This window comes from Peromyscus maniculatus, chromosome 22 (assembly GCF_049852395.1).
Source record: "Peromyscus maniculatus bairdii isolate BWxNUB_F1_BW_parent chromosome 22, HU_Pman_BW_mat_3.1, whole genome shotgun sequence".
Lineage (NCBI taxonomy): Eukaryota > Metazoa > Chordata > Mammalia > Rodentia > Cricetidae > Peromyscus > Peromyscus maniculatus.
In genome coordinates this window covers 11,436,526-11,456,225 of record NC_134873.1, presented here as the reverse complement: position 1 = coordinate 11,456,225, position 19,700 = coordinate 11,436,526, and the positions used below count along the sequence as shown (strand labels likewise).

The 19,700-nt window shown below is 47.8% G+C and overlaps 1 protein-coding gene across 3 annotated transcripts; it reads right to left on the bottom strand.

The window, feature by feature from the left end:
• Nucleotides 1-6,101: 6,101 nt before the first annotated feature.
• Nucleotides 6,102-19,481, bottom strand: LOC102914997 (cytochrome P450 4F5). 3 transcript variants are annotated; one of them, XM_006991285.4, is made up of 13 exons: nt 19,330-19,481; nt 18,801-18,999; nt 16,053-16,197; nt 13,839-13,892; nt 13,624-13,751; nt 12,063-12,184; nt 10,601-10,871; nt 10,215-10,281; nt 9,887-10,016; nt 7,532-7,665; nt 7,356-7,420; nt 7,112-7,194; nt 6,102-6,899 (listed from the first exon to the last, which is right to left on the bottom strand). In XM_006991285.4, the coding sequence occupies exons 2-13, from the start codon at nt 18,996-18,998 to the stop codon at nt 6,722-6,724; spliced, it is 1,575 nt and encodes a 524-aa protein (XP_006991347.1). In that variant the 5' UTR covers nt 18,999; nt 19,330-19,481; the 3' UTR covers nt 6,102-6,721. The 3 variants fall into 3 exon arrangements, with proteins under 3 accessions (XP_006991347.1, XP_076415566.1, XP_076415565.1); XM_076559450.1 differs by having other exon boundaries at nt 6,756-6,899; nt 7,545-7,665; nt 16,053-16,199; nt 18,803-18,999; nt 19,330-19,462; XM_076559451.1 differs by lacking the exons at nt 18,801-18,999; nt 19,330-19,481 and adding an exon at nt 17,008-17,804.
• Nucleotides 19,482-19,700: the final 219 nt, after the last annotated feature.

Here is a 19,700-nt window from a genome sequence, read left to right as displayed (position 1 = left end):
TAATCTAAGGACTAAGGATTCACATTAACAGGGTAAGCAATCTGTAAACAGACATGCAATATAAGGACAATGACCTCAAAATTGTGACAATATACAAAATATCTTAAACACAGGTAGAAGTGTATAGTGCAATACAATAACAATAGCCTAAACATGTCTCAATATACAAAATATCCTAAACAGAGGTAAGACATACATACAGTATGATAAATATAATTTTACATTTGTATCAATATATGAAATATATGAACATGTGTGCAATATGACAATTATTGTTTTGAATTTGTATCAATATACAAATTATCTTAAATAGGGGTAGAAAAATAATTTACATTTGTATCAATATACAAGAATCCATATCAATGCAAATTATCTAAGGCTGATAGTTTGCTAAATTAGTTTACTAGTAGATACAATAATCTACCTTAACATCCTATACCTATCCATTCTCCTTTCTTCTTTTCCAAAAAAGAATCCTGAGTCTAAGTTTTATTGTCCTCTCCCCCACATACACTATAACAACTTATCCATAACCCTGAGAAAATGAAAACTTTTGGGAGAGGGGGCATTGTTTTCTTAAAATTGTTTCCTGCTGTTTAGGGGGCGATGGTATCTCTGTGGAGTCCTGCAAGAAAGTCAAATGAGGCCAGGCGGTGGTGGCGCACGCCTTTAATCCCAGCACTCGGGAGGCAGAGGCAGGTGAATCTCTGTGAGTTCGAGGCCAGCCTGGTCTACAGAGCGAGATCCAGGAAAGGCGCAAAGCTACACAGGGAAACCCTGTCTCGAAAAATAAAAAAAAGAAAGAAAGAAAGAAAAGAAAAGAAAAAAGGAAAAAAGAAAGAAAGCCAAATGGTTAAGTCTCAATAGGACTAGTTACAATGTTTGTAGCCAGTCTCAGAATAATGGGTAAGGTTATCCGAGGTTCTGGTTAGAAATGTAATATGATGGACCATCTCATCTTGGAACTGTCCTGAAGAGTTTGCAGTCCAAAGTTGATCACTGAGTAGTGTTTCTTGGTTCAATGGCATCGTGATGGATTGGGTAGAGTCATTGTTGCGGGGTTACATCTTCCTTCTGGAGACTTCAGAGATTGCTATTGGAAAGATTTATTTTTCACGGCTGAAAACTTGAACATTATTAATATCAAAATGGGAAGTTTGAATCTTAAGATGACAAGACATGTGAGAAAGGATTCTGAGAAATCAAGAATAAGCATGGAGAGAAATAGAATCTTGACAACAATGGTCCCTAGATTACTGGCTTTCTTCTGTCCCACACCAGGCAGCTCTTGTGATATATGAATGATATGATACCAATTACTATGCTAATCACTATTATGGTGACAATTGTATATGTCCCAGGAAGGTCATATATGTCTTGTAAAATTTCTTCCATAGTATAAACAAAGAAGTTTTAAAATTCCTGAGTGGTTATAATATCAGCCATTGTATGAGACTTAAAATTTTTAAACAAAATTTTTATTTATTTATTCATTTATTTATTTATAGCAGTTTAAGGGGTAAAGTTATCAAGTAATTTGCCTCAAATAAGATCCTCAAGAGATTGTTCTAAGTATCCAGCTGTTCCAGATGTAATTGACCAGGTTGAGCAAATGGCTGGTTCGTTGGATGATTTTTGGATGAAGTATCAATGTTTTGCCAGTAGGTGTCGCAGGTGCAGTGCCAAAACAGGTCTGGTGTGAACTGACTCTGCTCCCTGAACGGGCTCCTGGGAATCCAATACTAACCCAGGCAGCCCCTACCCATGAGTACTGGGCAGAGCTGTAATACACCCAACAATGAGGTTACACCCAACAATGGCAGCGGCTGTGCACGGAATGGCGATGGCCGCAGCGGCGATAGGAGTTTCAAAAGATGGAATTTGCAGCAGCTATACCAAACAATTTTAAAAGTAAAGGAACAGCCTGCTGGCCGTCTCTTCGGGGCTGGGACCCGATCCAGCCACTACAAGCACAGGACTAGAAAGGCGCCTAGCGCAGGCACCTTTCTCTCTGTCACGGTGCTCTATCCGCCACTGAATGCGCATGTTTCTGGCAGTGGTTACAGGAACCGCGGCTGCGTGAGCCGCCTGGGCTACTGGCTCCCCACACGGCCGCTGCATGCCGGCAGTCCCCTGAGCAGGGGTCAGGCAGCTCCTGCGGGCTTTAGGCTGTGTGTGGGCTCTGTAGTGCAGAGAAACTCACCAGCAGCCACCTGTGGGATTGGGATTTGGTCACGTGAGTAGCCCCAGTAAATGCACATGGGGCTCGGATCCACGTGGTTGGGCACTGGATAATGGGAGAAATCCATGGGAGTCTGCTTAAGGAGTATTAGGGAGTTTATTAGGATATAAATTGAGGAAATATACTCATGAATACAGAACTGATTAGACAGCTGAAGTCGTCCTCTGATCCGATCAGGAGCAAATCCACTTGACAGGTTGATCACACCAGGAAGCACCAAGCAGGGAGCAGGGACCTCATGACCCTTCTCCCTTTCCTTTTAAGATGTCAGGTACGATGGCAAGAAGCACCGCCTCCTTTGGGCAGTATAGCCCAAGATCATGGATGGAGCAAATACCACTACAATGAGCTAAGTTATTTGTGTTAAGTTCTAGCTGTTTTACAGCCACCATGAAACCTGAATGATTTTCCAATCTTTCAGTGAATAAATGACATGAAAAGACAATAGGAAATTAGAGTCACCTGAGGGACTAGCTCAGTGGTGAAGCACTGATCAGACTCTGCAAGGTCCTGCATTCCAACTTCAAGAAACAAAATTACAAAGGCACTAAAAATGAGAACAAAAATCTAGAGATAAGTTGAACATGAGGGGTTGGAGAGATGTCTCAGCAAGTAAAAGCACCTGCTGCAAAGCCTGATGAGCGGAGTTCAGTCCAGGAACCCACAGAGGTCCTTCAAGTTGTCCTCTGACTTCTAGACACATGCACACATAAGCACCAAACAAGCAACTCTCTCTCTCTCTCTCTCTCTCTCTCTCTCTCTCTCTCTCTCTCTCTCTATCTATCTATCTCTATCTCTCTCTCTCTCTCTCTCTCTCCTCTCTCTGTATGTATGTGTGTGTGTTTGTCTGTGTGTCTGTGTCTGTGTAGCTTTGGAGTCTTTCCTGGAACTCACTCTGTAGACCAGGCTGGCCTCAAACTCACAGAGATCTGCCTGCCTCTGCCTCCCAAGTGCTGGGGGTTAAGTGTGCCACCCAAGTGTGCCACCACTGCCCAGCCATAAACAAATCTTTTTAAAATGTGAATTATACTCTTCCTCTGAATCCATTTCTTTTTTAAACAAGAATAATGTTTATTTACAATATAAACAAATTCCTATTGCTGGCTCCAGATGCCTGTGTGTATGTGTGTGTGTGTGTGTGTGTGTAGAATTGCTAATTTTCCTTCATAAAATCAGAAAGCAAAACTGGCATACACTCTGGTGTACACTTATTTATACTCAGATATGTCTTTCCAGATTTTTTTTGTTTGTTTTTAATGAGAGAGAGAGAGAGAGAGAGAGAGAGAGAGAGAGAATGTACAACATGGTTTTTTGTTTGTTTGTTTGTTTGGGGTTTTCATTTGTTTGTTTTCTTTTTGTCTCAACTATAGCAAGGTTTTATTCTGCTATTCTAAAGACTCCCTGGACACCAAACCATCCCTGTGAGGTAAGATGTGAGCACAATTTGAAAAGTTTCTGCACTCCAATAGGCCTCTCCGCCAATACAGCAATCCAAATCAGACCAAATCAAATGGAATTAAGAAAAAGCCCCAGTTTAATGGGTAAAGTGGTCCAGGGTGATTTTCCAGCCCCCAGAGAGAAGGCAGGGAAAAGAGACAGAAAAACCACTTGTCTGTTTTCTGGGGTGCAGTTTAAATACCCTGTGGGCATGGTCTTGAGCATCTCTGGGGGAGGAGCTGTGTTTGGTGGGCTTGAGACAGGGCAGGGTTTGGGGAGAGAAAGATGGGGGAGGGGTGAGGTGGAGCTTCCATCTGAACATCCCAGACTCTTTGGGTATATGGGTGTGAGGGTGTCTGGTGGAACTTCCACCAGAAGACAGTTTCCATGGCCTCTTTCACTGCCCACTGCCAATGGGAGCTCCATTAGGGACGCAAGCATTTCCCTTTCCCATCCCAGGCCTGGTGGTGCCTGGTGAGAACTGAGATGGAGAAGGAATAAAATGGAGGAGCGTTATAGAACCCGAGGCTTTGTGCTGTGGGTGCTAGAGTGGCAGGCAAGGTCTCACACTCCCTCCACTGGCCTGTCCTTCCCCACCTGCCACCGCCCTGCCATGCAAGGAGCGTAAGTTGCCTGCAGATAGAAGGCGTGGGCAACATAGACCAGGGCATGTGGAAATCAGGACAAGGGGCCAGGAGTAGCACCTACAGCAAAGCCAGTGAGGGTGAGGGAAAGCGCTGGGAATGCATAGCTGTATCCCACCACACAAGCTTCACTCAGGCACGGGAGGGGGGGTACTGTGGCCCTGGCCCAAAGGCCGGCAAGGGGACTCAGCCACTGATTAGCCTGGTTCTCTGGACAGAAGTGACATCTGTGGGTTCTTGGGGGTGGGCAACAGGCTAGGAACCGCCCCCATGCCTCTGCACACACCAGGCCCTGTGGAGGGATGCCTCAGAGACCCTGGTGCTGAACGCACTGGTACATCAGGCTTCATGTGAACTCGAAGGTGTTGATCAGAAACAGGTTGTGGCTGGTGAGTGTGGAGAAGTAGAACTGTTCACTGGGTGCTTGGCTGTGGCATGGCTTCTGAGCTCCAGCGTCTGCTCAAAGTCCAGCAGCTGCCCCATGAAGCTGAAGGTGGATACGATGTTGGACTTTTTCCTCTTGCTAGCAAGAGAGTCGGGTTCATCTTTTGCGCCAGATAGGCTACAGTGACAGTGGCTGAGCAGCTGGTACCTGACAGGCATCAAGACACCACACTTCATAGAGCCACTTCATCAGTGAGGTCGGTGGGGCTCCAGGAAGAACAGGGAAAGGTTCTGACTCCAGCAAATCTGATGTAAGTAAACTTGCCACCATGCTCCAAAGCATTGGGTAGGTTGGGTACAACGTTGAGGACATATTTGATGACATTGCCATCTAGGTTGGTAGGGTCCTCGGCACAGCCAAGGCAGAGGTAGGCCAGGGTCTAGGGCTGTCTGGTTGGATGTCACGGTGCTGCCGTGTGTCTCAGTACTACAGATAGACAGCCCTCAGTCTACCTCACCATCAAAGCAGTCAGAGCCGATGCACAGCCCTCCCCTTCTCCGTACCCCCGCCTTGCACCCCGCCTCTTACCAGCACCAAGGTGTGTGGTGAGAACTCAGAGAGGATGAGGTGCCCATGTAAGTCTCACAATGCTGAGTATTCTGTCTGGAATTACCTTGTGGGTAATAGGCCTGATAGCCTTGCTTCACAGGTTGAGGATGGAGACCTGAGGGTCAGGCACTGAGGCCAACAGGCAGAGGGTGGTGAAGTACTCCCTGTCTGCCTGGTTGGGAGTGACGGAGCCGATGGGCAGGTTGTCCTTGCAGAGGCCAGCATGAGGCCAGGGATGTTCAGGTTGACTGCCATCTGAATGTGCAACAACCCTCTAGACCAGCAATCCAGCAAGCAGCCTGTCTGCACTCTTTCAGGGCTTGGTCCTGGTCCAGTCATTGCACGCTCCCCTGTACCTGTGCTGGACCCAGATCCCACATCAGGCTCCTGGCCTCACTGGCCCCAGCCTGGTCTCCCCTCACCTGCCTCCTGCTGAGCTGCAAATCCCTGAATCTATTTCTCAAGTCAGGAAAATGTGAAACTCAAAATTTTAATGGGTTTAATTTTTATTTTTGGAGACATAGTTTTATTATGTCCCCAGGCTAGTTCCAAACTTTCTATGTATTCCAAGATATTCTCCAACTCATGATCCTCTGTCTCACCCTCCTACGTACTGGGATTTCAGGTACATATCCCCATGCCCAACTGACAGTTTTAATGGACTCATGATGAGGGGGAGGAGGAATCAAAGCCCAGAAGTGCTGTGAGAAAGGAAACATTAGATTCTTGTAAAGTCAGTGGGAATCTCAATGAACATCGCCCAGGACAAAAGTAAAACGAAGGATCCGGAAGAGTGATTTCATATATTTTAAGCTGCCTTAGTGATCTTAGGCATCACAAGCCTTGAATGCCATTTAACATGCTTCTCAGGGGCGCCAGGATTTCCCTTTTCTGAAAAATCATTTTACTCAAACTTTATAAATATCCCTCTAGGTGTAGTGTAGCAGCCCACTCCTGTAAGTGCGTCACTAAGAAGACAAAAACTGGAGAATACCTTCAAATATGATGAAACAGACTAGGAGCAGGATGAAGTAGAAGAAAATGGAAACAATGTGATTAAGGCTTTACTTCAATGCCTAGGAGTCTCAAGCGGGCCTGAAACTCTGCTCCCTCTCTTACTCTCCCTCAGAAAGCTCAGAAGCTCTTACAGGATGAAGTGCAAACTTGAGCAGGAAAAGAATTGTCATCAGCATGGGAGCCTTGCATGGCTAGCCAACAGTAAGGTTCTTTGGCTCAAAAACAGCAGCCCCACCTCATCCCGCCCAGATCACAGCTGGTTCTGTTGGCCTTCTGCGGCCCCTGCTGGCGAACAATGGGGCTCGGCTTATTCTGGGATCCACAGAGTTCGTTCGGTAGGCGGTAGGCGGGTGGGTGAGGGTAGTCCCAGGCCAGATATTGGGGGGGTCACTGTGCACCCGTGCTCAGCGGCTCCACCCTCAGCCACAGCCCGCCCTCTGCGCGCAGGATCACCTCCGGCTTCCGGCGCGGCTCCTTGTGGTCCGGCAGGACGCGGAAGCGCAGCAGGGTGAGCGCCAGCGCCACCTTCATCTCGTTCATGGCGAAAGTCTGTCCTATGCAGTTCCTGAGGGAGGGCGGGGTGAGGAGATGGAACCCAGCCAGGCACCATAGGGATATACTCTGACCCGTCCCGCCGCAATTGGTCAGCTCCTCACCTTCCAACCCCAGACTCTGCAGACTTTTGCACATACCCCGAGCCAAGGTTGGAAAGAACCCAACCATCCCTACTTCCCTGTTCCCACTGACAGCCCATTACCATAAACTCTCTGGCCTCACCTGGGCCCCGCGGAGAAGGGAATAAAAGCCAGAGGTGACCTCTTCTGAGGGTTTTCTGGGTCAAAGCGGAAGGGGTCGTAGACCTGGAGGAAAGGCAAAATTAAAATTAGGCTTCTAGGTTGTGTCTCTGAACACAACCAGCCAGCCCCAGAAAAGGCAAACACGGAGAGGAGTGACAGTTCTTGTTTCCAAGTTAAGGCCGAACCCCTCCCCAGGACCCAGAAATGCCAGGAGGAGCCCCCACCTCAGGGTCTGACCAGACTGAAGGATTGTGATGAATACCAAAGACGCTGATGATACAGATGCTCCCTGTTGGGCACGAACATCCAGTCAGTATCATATCTGAGCTGCCCCTGGGGACCACCACCACACTCAGGGGCCTCCCCTCTGCACCTCCCCTCACCCATGACTCTGAGGCACCTTTGGGGATGACCTTGCCATCGGGTAGCACAATGTCCTGGGTGCAGCGGCGAAGAAGGTCTGGGGCCGGAGGATGCAGCCGCAAACTCTCCTTGATGCACATGGTCAGGAAGGGCAGCTGAGCCAGGTCATCCCTAGGGAACCACCACACAATTATCCAGGAGCGAAAACAGCCCTGCTCAGCCTCACTGGCATGCGGTTGGATTCTAACCACTTCCCTCTCAACCTTAGTTCTGTAACAAACTGTATTCCAGATGCAGCCAAGAAGTTTGCCGGTCCCTTTGTTTGCCTCTAGCTACTAAGAACAACCTTGAACTCCTGATACCTCCCATTCTATTTCCCAAGTTTTGAGGTCACAGGGGTCAACTAAGATCTTTGATCTACAGCTCTGGACCAAAGATTAGTGCCCCTCCCCCATCACGAAACACCAGGGGGGAAAAAAACTGAAATATTTATAATTAAGGTACATCCTTCCAAATCGATCCTTAAACCATTTAATAAATTTGCAATGCAAAAGCTTTAAAAATTTTTTATACCATGACCTGGATGTGATACTCAAGAAAATGGAGGGTGGAAGATCAGGAATAGATAAATGGACAATCTGAGCTACAGGAGACCTCGCATCAGAAAGAAATTATATAATGAAATAACAGAAGCAGAAATAAAGATCCTTGAAGGCCTATAAGGCTATTTAACTGAATAATTCTAGGAGCGTGGTGATGGGAGAAATGACCCATCCCCATACAGGTGTCAGTTCCTCGCTCTCTCTCTCTCTCTCTCTCTCTCTCTCTCTCTTAGTTTTTCGAGACAGGGTTTCTAGGTGTAGCTCTAACTGTCTTGGAATTTGCTCTATAGACCAGACTAGCCTTGAACTCAGAGATCTGCCTGCCTTTGCCTCCCAAATGGTGGGATTAAAGTCATATGCCATCACCACCACCCAGATAGTCCTTTCTGTATTAATTTTCAGTACTATCCAATAAATCTTTAGTTTTTGTCTTCTAAAGATGCATTTTTTTAAAGATTTATTTATTTATTATGTATACAGTGTTCTGTCTGTATCCTGCAGGCCGGAAGAGGGCACCAGATCTCATTACAGAGGGTTGTGAGCCACCATGTGGTTGCTGGGAATTGAACTCAGGTCCTCTGGAAGAGCAATCAGTGCTCTTAACCGCTGAGCCATCTCTCCAGCCCCTAAAGATGCATTTTTATATTTTCAGACAAGTATGTAATGTATATTGATCATACTCATCCTCCAGTACTCTCTCGTCCCCCTCCCTCCCTTGCTGAATGACCTTTGACCTCCTAACCAGTCTCCCTTCCACTTCGACATCTTTTCTGTTTGTGAGCTGATGAAGTTAGAGTTGCTTGCATGAGCATGAGTGCAGAGAGAGAGAGAGAGAGAGAGAGAGAGAGAGAGAGAGAGAGAGAGAGAGAGAGAGAGAAAGAGAGAGAGGAGAGAGAATGAGAACCTGTATTTGAGAACCTGGAAATCCTTTCTGAGGACTAGATTTCACAGAGCCTTGCATGATAGGTAAGTGTCCACCACTAACTACATCCTCACTCAACAACTTTATTCCAGTTAGAAGAGCTAAAGTTCATGCAGAAACAAGTCAATTTAAAAATAAAAGATAGAACCAACCTACCAGTCACTGAAACCTATTATAAAACTGTAGTAAGCCGGGCGGTGGTGGCGCATGCCTTTAATCCCAGCACTCAGGAGGCAGAGCCTGGTGGATCTCTGTGAGTTCGAGACCAGCCTGATCCACACAGTGAGTTCCAGGCCAGCCAGGGTTACACAGTGTAACCCTATCTAAAAACAAAACAAGAATCGGCCCCTCCAAATACAGGGTAGAGTCTCTCAATGCATCAGGAACACTAAAACTATAAGTTAATGAGTATGTCCATTGTCCCAAAGATTTGTCATTTCTTTATGGTAAGAATATAGAAAATCCTTTTTTTTTTCACTTGGTATTTTCAATGAACAAAATGTTACTGAAAAGCAGACCAAGATACAGCATGGGATTTCTCAAGGGTTGAAAAAGAGGTGTCCATGAACTACAAACAGAAGAATGGTACAACAGCCAAAGGAAATTTACAAGACGAGAGGAAGGGACTCAAGAAAACAAATTGGGTTTGAAAAGGGCTGTAATGAACCCTACCATGGTGTGTGTGATGCAATCAACTAAATGAAAAAATGTCCAAACTGGGAATGGAATCCCTAAATACAAAGGTATTAGAATGCTGTAAGTCAGTCTTGGCTGCAGAGACAGACCCTGTATCAAAATCTCAGAAGTGGCACCATGCATGGTGACCAACAGCGATAACAGCAACCGAGACCACATGGACTGAGCTCACCATTCAATCTCCTCAGACTCTCGGTCCCTCAGCAGCTCCTGCACCTCCTGCCGGCATCGCTCCTGGTATTCCGGGTGCCTCGCCAGGTTGTACAGGATCCAGGAGAGCGCACTGGCTGTGGTGTCATGGCCTGAAGGACAGACAAAAAGGCAAGCTTGGGTCTCTGGACTGTTTCAGCACAATGGAGTAAAGTAGCCAGAGAGTGAGGTCCCCAGAGGATGGGGAAGGGATGGATAGATGGAAAGAACGGAAGGGTTCTAGGTTCCCCACAATACCTACATGGGATTGATAGACTTCTACCTCTGGAGTCTCACACAGGGGTCCTCACCTCCAAACATGAAGGTGTCAGCCTCTGCCCGGATGTCCTCATCTGACAGCTCCTTTCCATGTTCATCCTGAAGACAAAACAGGACCCTCAACTCAATCCATGTCTGAGGTGGTATGAGACAGGTTCTGATACACACAGTATACACAAGACACCTCCTCTCCAGAGCCTGCCTCCATTTCTTCCTTGGTGTTCTGCCCACTGTTTAGTCTTTTAATGCAGCCTTCAAAACAGTACCCTCTAACATGTATCTCTGTCCTGAGCCTAGTTCTCATAAACACCATTTGTAACTCTTCAGTACCCTCCTGGTGAAGTCCAGCCTCTTCTATATACACAATCTATATACCGAACATTGACATTCCTGTAACCCAGATCTCACATAAGCCCACCTTGGCCATCAAGAGCACATCGATGAAATCCAAAGTCTTGGACTTAGCCTTGGTCTTCATGAATTCATCAACACCCTGGCTACTGAGGGTGCGGCGTCTCTCCCTGATGACAGCATCTGTGAAGTTGTGCACCAGATCACAGGCCTTTCGGAAGCGCCGCCCATCAGCAGTGAGGTAGTAAAAGAAGTCCACAAACAGGAGGAGCTTCTGGGACCTTTTTACGATGAGGGAGCTGAGCTCCAAGATGGCAGCAATGTATTCACTGGGAGACCTGCAGGTCAGGCCAGAGAGAGGAAGCAACTTAGCACACAAAACCCAGAGAAGCTCCAGCCAGAGAGTCCAAGGACCAGGGTCCATCCTGAAAAGGGCATCCACAAAGCACAAATTCTGTTTCCTGCTCTCTACAAGTAGTTCCTGACCCAGGAATCCAGGGCATAAGAGGACATCATTTCCTCCTCTAGTTCACCCAGCATCTGCTCCTGCTCTTCTCCTTTGGTTTCTTGTGACTCTGCCCAGGCTCAGACCCTCCTCTCCTGGTTCCTTGCACCCTGTATCTCTACGAAGCTCCTCTGTTGAGTAGGGTGCCTAAAGCTCACTGTGACTAGGACTCCCTGCTGTACAGAACCTTCTCTTATGACCTGGGAAACTCAGGATGGAGTTCACACCCTTCTGGCGAGGCAACATCTTTAAGATCTGGCCACCAGCTGGAAATGCTGGCTCCTGGCTATGATCCCAACACACAGGAGGTGGATGCAGGAGGATCAGAAGCTCAAGTCCAATTTCATCTGCACAGTGAGTTCTATCCCAGACTAACTACAGACTGAGATGAGGTCAAGAAAAAGGAGAGAAGAAAAGATGTGTGGGTTGTCTAATGCTCTGTAATGATTAACTTTGAGAATCTATGTTGCACCCAAGATTAATAAAGGATATTTCTGTGTATGTCAGAGATGGTGTTTTGTCTCCAGATTGAATTAAATGAGCATGTAAAACTTGCACTGAACATGGACTGCTTCTTCCCACTGGATGGAGTCACAGGGATGAGAAGGGGAGGAGGAGGAAGCTTGCTGACACAGACAGGGTCTCCCTGTACTTCTGCGCCATCGTGGTGGGAACCTGTCATTCCCCACCATGATGGAATGAAACCAGGGGAGAAACTCTATTTCCCTCTTAGCTTGTTTCATTTGAGATATTTTACCATAAAACTGTAACATACCCTTCAGCGTCCTGTCGAAGATTGTCCTTCTGAACTGCCTCTTTCACCTGCTGCCTGTCTACAGCTCCTTGCCTTTATGCAAAGTATTCTGCCTCCTTGGCAGGACCACTCACTTTCTTTCCCTGACCTTCACTGCCGCTTTTGACCTAACTCCTGCAGAGTCTCCTCTACTCCCTGGAGGCCGTCCTCCATCCCCAACCTCCTTCCTTGGTACAAGGCCCATGTTCCAAGGCTGGGACAGGGACTCACTCTTGACAGTTGCTGTCAAAGCCAAAGAGGCATTTCTGCAGACTGTCCAAGGTCATGAGGCTGATGTTCTCAAACATTTCCAGACGTGCACTGCCCTCCAAGCATAGGCGCTTCCACTTGTCCTGACCAGAGAAAGGGACAGACATGGGGCCGAGCCTTTGATCCTTGAGCCCCTTCCCAACCCTAAACTCTAGAGCAGGCACCTGACCTCAGAGAAAAGCTGACTCTGGCGGGAGCAGAAATCGGCACTGCCACAAGTGGAGCCCTTAGGTCACCCGAGTCTAACTCGACCTTCCGTGCGCCTGGTCCGCTTGCTGCCTTCGTCTAGGTCCTGCTTGTCAAGCCTCCAGCCACAATTAGGTTGACAGGCTTGATTACCCAGTAAAATACACTCCAGTGCCTGCTCTACCATTCATGCCCTCTTACTTTTTATAAACCTGGAGAATACTGACCTCTCTGACCTTTGGTTTCATCATCCATAATATAACAGTCATCCTTACCTCTGCCTCATAGCAATATGGAAATTACATCACTCAACATAAATGGTAGAACTGGCATCATGTTTTATAGCCAGAAGGTGCTCAGTAAGTGTTAGCTGTGGTTATCAGCCTCACTAACATAATTTTAGTTGGCTATAGAACGGCCCCAGTTTCTTTAAGTCCTCCATTCTCTGCCTTTGCAAAGAGCTCATATAAAGTTTCTGCTTTTTCTCTTTTGGAACCAGTATTTTCCATGCTTGAAATCCCAGAATGAACTCAGCTCTACCCAATACTTTTAGTTTCATATGTAAGTGAGTTTTGACCCTAATCACCCCACTATCCAATCAACTTCTCCCAGAAGGACCTTAGTTGTTTTTTGTTTTGTTTTGTTTTGTTTTTGGGTTTTTTGTTTGTTTATTTGTTTGGTTGGTTGGTTGGTTTGGTTTGGTTTTTTGTTTGTTTATTTTGTTTTTTGTTTTTTTTTCCAAGACAGGGGTTCTCTGTGTAGCTTTGCACCTTTCCTGGAAATCGCTTTGTAGACCAGGCTGGCCTCGAACTCACAGAGATCCACCTGCCTCCTGAGTGCTGGGATAAGAGGAGTGTGCCACCACCACCCAGCAGGACCTTAGTTTTTTGAGACAAGGTCTTGTTGTTAATGTAGCTTGGACTGGCCTGTAATTCACAATCTTTCTTCCTCAGTCACCCTGGGCTGGGATTAAGAAGTGCATCACCATGGCCAGCTTAGGGGCAATGCAGTCTAAACTAGTGTCCCACACAGAGAGAGCTACATCCATAGTCAGCATTAACCAGATTAACTCTGCAGGGCCTCTGTGAAGGAGAGTAGGTACTGGTCTGCTAGGAACCTCATCTATGAGCTAAGAGCACGACCCCATGGTGTCATCCTGATCACCTTTTCAGTACAGATTGTTGCTCTTATTTTTAAAGATGGAGAAACTGAGGCTTGGTGAAGAAAACTGATGTCCCCAAGACCATGCAGCAGGAACATCTTCAGACTACATCTATCCGAAGCCACTCCCTGTTCTGCAAGTATCTACATGGGACCCTGAGTTTGAGGAACTCACGTGCATGATGTTCACACTCTTGTTAAAAATCTTCACATAGGGCTTCAGGATGTCAAAGTGGAAGGCGGGCGTCAGCAGGCGTCGGTGGCGGCTCCACTTGTCACCAGAACTCAGGAAGAGCCCGTCCCCTGGGAGGGAAGCCACTGCAGTGAGCAAAGGTGGAACCCTCCTCTGACCCCCAAGGTGTCCCCCGACCCTCACCTTGATGTACTCACCCAGCCAGGGCTTCAGGAAGCCTAAGAAAGTCATGTCCTTGGGGGCCACCAAAGCTGCCGTGAAGAAGGACAATCAGGGGCCATGGAGAGGATGAAAGGTGGACTTTGGGAGGAGTGGGGACTCCCAGCCCCAGGGATGCCCACTTCCCCTCCAAACACAGGGAGGTAGGAAAGGAACCAGGACAAAGACAGCAGGGAAGAGGAAGGAGGTGAGACAAGACCAGACCAGTCTGCAGCAGTAGAGAAAGCAAAGCTCAGCCTGGCAGGGAACAAGCATGTCCCAGCATGCCTTCACATGGCTGCTACATGCTATGTCTTCCACATCTGAGTGCATCACAGCACTCTACAGGCCTCTGCAAAGACCTAGGACACACTGTCAATTGCAGCTCTCTGACATGTCCTAACACATCCTGGTATATATGACAGGCACACGTTATCATGACCTGCCGTAAACACAACACGTATTCCCTGACATGACACATCATGGGTGTGTAACAGTCTGGCATCACCTAATTGTGCCCTTCAGATAATCCCAGATTGGCATTGAAATATGGTCCCTTTCGAGTCCCAAATGTGACCTGGATAGTTCCCAGACCCCTCTAGTTCTCTCCTCTATGCCACACTAAGCATTAACTGTTCAGAATAAGGGCAACTCTATTCTCAGAGCCACGTGCATGCCCACTGGGAAGAGTTGCCTCTGCCCTCTCCAGCCATCAAGCAGCCCCAGAGCCAACCAGACACAGCTGACCCGTCTGGACTCTAGTGGACTGTCCCTGAAGTACTCTGCATACCATCTCTGTCCCAAATCATCTTCAGCTTGGGGTCCCTCCTATCAAAAATGGCTGGGGCAGCCAAGACTCATTGAACATGGGAGGTGGTGAGGAGTTCACGCAATGTTACATGCTTCCCCCAACCTCAACTATTCACCTAGGAGGTACCCATCTTGCAAGAACGCTGTTGAATGTCATTGGGGACACAAGGGAAGTAAAAAAAAAAAAAAAAGCACTATGTTGTTCTATACCATACAGAACCATTTGCACTTCATATTGTGAAAGGAATCTGCACATACACATTGTAAATAGTGCAAGACGAACACATTGCTAATAGTTTGCAGCTCTGGAGTGATTATGGAGAATACCAAGAAAAATGTGAGACACACACTACAGAGTCTCATCAAACTCAATATCTTTAGGAATGTGTGAACCCAGGAGCACAGAGAATTGATAATAAGGGAGAAATACAGACTATGACAATGAAAGCAGCCTTGAATCTCAGAGGGCTGGGACTGAACTCTGGAAGGTCTGGCTGCTTTTGCTGCATGCAGAGGAGATGCAAAGTCATTTTTAAGGCTGTGGACTCACTCATTGTCTTCTCAGATCACAAACTTTCTAAATAAAGCACAATTTAAAGATTCAGTCCCCGGGGCTGGAGAGACGGCTCAGTGGTTGTGAGCACTGGCTGCTCTTGCCGAAGACTTGGATTTAGTTCTCAACACCCACATGGCAGCTCACAATCACCTGACTCTACTTCCAAGGGATCTGACACCCTCTTATGGCCCCTGAGGCACTGCATACATGTGGTACACACACATCCATGCAGGCAAACACTCACACAATAAAATAAAAAATAAAGGCCTACCATGGTCACGCACACCTTTAATACCAGCACTCAGGAGACAGAAGCAGGTAAATCTGTGAGTTCAAGGCCATCCTGGTCTACAAAGTGAATTCAGACCAGCTAAGGCTATACAGTGCCTCAAAATAAATAAATTACTTAAAAATAAGTAATTTTTAGAGACAGGAGGATCCCTGGGCTTCCTGGTCAGGTGGTCTAACTTAATGGGAGAGCTCCAGGTGAATGAGAGAGCCTGTCTCAATAAAGGTATGTGAGGTCCCAGGACAGCAGCTCAGATTCCCTACTATCCTCCACATGCATGTGGCTTTGTTCATGGTAGACAAGCGTTCCACCTCTGAGTACATCCCAAGCCAATATGTTCTCTTTCCTGGCTTAGATCACACTGGGCTGAACTTCCCTGTCTCACAACTCAAGCAGATCTCAGCCACAAGGGAGACTAGGGACCTAACCCAAGTTCACTTAGCAGGTTCACTGTCAGCAACAGCCCCATCTGTTGCTCAGCCTGGTCAATCCAGGGATGGGAAGGGCTTGGACAAGAGACAGAGGAGAGGCCAAGTGTTGGGATCCTAGAAGGGATACCTGGGGCATGGAGCAGGGGGGCAACAAATGCAGGGTCAACGAGCCTCAGCACAGGGATGACAGGCCCCAGCCAACAGAGGTGGACATCTCGGAAGGTCTTGCCCATTTCAGTCACCAGCTGCATGCCTTCCTCGTTGCTCTGGATCTGTGGAGGGAGAATGTTGAGGCAGTCCAGGCAGGGTGTCTCAGATGCTCCCACCCTCTGCCCACCATGCCATACCCCTCTAAACTCCCAACTTGGGTCATTCATCTGTGTCTCTGAATGAGTCAACCTGAGTTCAACTACAGGTGTCCCTTCCTGGATCCGTGCATCTAGCTGCATCCCTCTTTCTGATGCATCACACTCACCTTTTTGTTTTGTGACCTAGATATAGATAATTGACGGATCAATGGATAGAAAGATACATTCATACACACATATTTTGAATAGTAGGTGATAGAGGTATGAACTAATTGATAGAGGGGTTGAAGGTTATAGATAGATAGATAGATAGATAGATAGATAGATAGATAGATAGATAGACAGACAGACTGGCTGCTGATAGCTATATAGAAGATATATAGACAGATATAAAATAAATAAGATAGGTATATGACATTGAGAAATGTGATAGGTAACTGGTAGCAAAAGAAAATGATTAGAGAGGTAGGTCTAAATGTGTGTGTGTGTGTGTGTGTGTGTGTGTGTGTGTTTACCATAATTCTGCGTCTTTTGTCTCCTTCATTTCCACCCCCTCTCCCCCTCTCCCCCTCTCCCCCTCTCCCCCTCTCCCCCTCTCCCCCTCTCCCCCTCTCCCCCTCTCCCCCTCTCCCCCTCTCCATGTATGTGTATCTCTCTTTTTCTTATGGGATTTTTCCCTCGGCTAAATCATCTCTCCCTCCTCTTGCCTCCCTCATTCCTTGAATCCCCCACTCCAGTTAGGAGTGCACTCATAGGTCATCCTATGCCACCCACCTCTCTCACTTGTCCCTAACTCCAGCAGAGCCCACTAACACCAGCTCTGGGCACGCATCTCCCTAGATTTGCAGCAAAGAATCGTTGAGGTTTCCAAATCTTGGTTCCCAGATTAGGAGAGATGTGAACCTGGAAGTCATCTAAGGAGGGAACTGATGGCCAACTCAGGAGCTGGACCCTGAGGTAAGAAGACAACTTTAAGGAAGACAGAGGAGGGGAAACGGGAGAGAGTGGCAGGGGAGCCATGGGGAAAGGTCAGGAGAAGGAGGACCCAGCAGTGGACGCGGAGGGACCTCAGGGAACTCAGGGGGGACCAGTGAGGATGTAATCCTGGACCAAACTGGAGCTTCTGGGAAAGATGGAGAAGCCAACAGACCAGAAAGCTGTGAGGAAGTGAATGAGACGGAGCCAGGATTCAGGGACCTGGAAATCACAAGTGGGACAGAGAAGAGAGGCAGACCAGGAAGAGACAACCAATGAAGATGATTCGTGGTCCATAAGAAGAGGGCAGAGCAAGCAGACTAGGTCTAGTGCAGAAAGAGGCATATTGGAGGTATACGGATGGGAGCTGACATGTTGTCTGACTGGACAGCGTCACTATGGATAATACATAGAAGACATAGGAGTCTGCAGTCATCAAAAGCAACAATTTTCCAAATGTCTAAAGGAAAATTGAACTGTCAAGAACTTCAGACTATGACTCGTGATGGGAATCTGAACTAAGGTGGAGATGAAAGGGGGATTGTCAGGAAGCTGATGAGTAAGAATGTACAAAGGATGGAGATGCTGAGGGGACACTGGATGACAGATGGTAAATGAGAATGCTGGTGCAAAGAGGGCTCTGTTGAGAGAAAGCAGTACTTGAATGAACAGCATTGGAGGGGATATATATATAATATAATTATTAATATTATATATTATATATATTAATAATATATTAATAATATAATATATATATATATTATATTAGGAGTGACACTGAAACCCGACTGTGGTTCTGCAATAGGGAGCAAGAGCAGCATGGAGCAGGGGGACCCAGGGATCAGGGGAGGGTGCTGAGTAGGAACTCCCCACCCCCAGGAAGTGTAGTCATTATGACTGAGATCAGAGAGAAAGTGCTGTGGTGTGGCTCTGGAATAAACTAGTTGCCTAGCATGCACAAATACTAGGTAATTCAGATAATCACTACCAATGTTAAAAAGTGTTCCGTTTTTACTGAGATTGGATAATGGAGCCCACTAATGCATCTTCAGGACAGGCGGCAAGTGGAGAAAGGGGAGGGGCCAAGGGGTTGGAGGAAAGAGAAACTAGTCTCTTTTCTACTCCCCAAGAGCTCCTGCAGGGGAAGGTAAGAAATCACCACTGACTCCTACAGTAGCAACCCAGAGAGCGCGGACGCTGATCTGAAATCAGGAGAGATGGGCCAGGCAGGGCAAGACCACGGAGATGCTGCAGGATGGCCTCAAATCCAACAGTGAAAACCGAATACACCAGGGATGTCACTGCTCTGTGCTGCCCGCCATGGGAGCCACCGAACAGGACAAGCATCCAAGAACGAGAGGAAGCCTCAGCCCTGGTGAGAACACTGTGACCCAGAGTGGGGTTGGTGCCAGGTAAGGAGAAGAAAAGGGCCTGTGAGCACAGGTGTGACAGGAAGGCAAATACATGTGCTGGTGTGGGGGGGACGGAGGGGCTCACTTTGCCTCTCTACCGTCACGCGGCCTCGGACCTTTCCTGACCCCTAGGGAACACACCCACCCCGATACCCCAGTCCTGTATGCTGCCATACTCACAGTGCCCAGGTGACCCAAAAACCAGTTCCTTTTAGGGGGCTGAGGGAAGCATCTGAGGCGGGAGCAGTTCTCACAGAATGAATAGGTCCAGGCAAGAATTCTGGCCAGAAGCCAGGAAGCCGCTCCAAGCAGCAGAAGATGCCACGGGGATGCCAACACGAAGGCCGGGACCAGCCCAGACACACTCAGCTGCAACATCCTGTAGAGCAGATAAAAAACGGGGTGGGGGGGGGGGATTCTGTGGCTCAGGAGAGAGACGGGGGAACTCCCGAATTCCTGAGCAAGGGCAGAGACCGGGAGCACAGCGAGGAAGGGGAGGGAGAGAAGAGACAGGATGGAAGGGATACACAGACAAGAGCTGGTTCGAGTCTGAAGTAGCTCTGCCTCAGGCACAAGCAACTGGCCCCAGGCAGTTACCCAGAACCTAGGGTCGCTGATACCAGTAGGCTCCATGAAGCCACCCCAACACTGTTCAGCTCTTCCTGACCAGCATCAGGGCCCTCTCTTGCCTCACACCCCAGGCCCGTACCTTATTTCAGGGGCAGCCTGTACCCCCAAGACTTTCTCTCCCCGTCCTGTGAAATGCTTTTATCCCCTGCTTCTTAACTGCCGGGAGCTGTGTAGGAGGCTGGGCTGCAGCTAGGCTGAACCAATCAATCCCTCCCAAGCTCAGCCACTTCCTTCCTGCCCGGGCAGCAAGCCAAAACTAGCTGGGCAGGGCCAGCCTGGAGTGCAGATAAGAACTCAAGGCGACAGACACACACACACACAGGCAGGGCATCTTTAGGGTGCAGCTCTTCTGAGTCAAGGCCAAAGGTGACTCTGGGCCATCAAATTTACAGCTACCCTTGCCCTTCCAAGGCCAGCGGTCTGCAGATTAGATGATGAAGGCGGAGTACA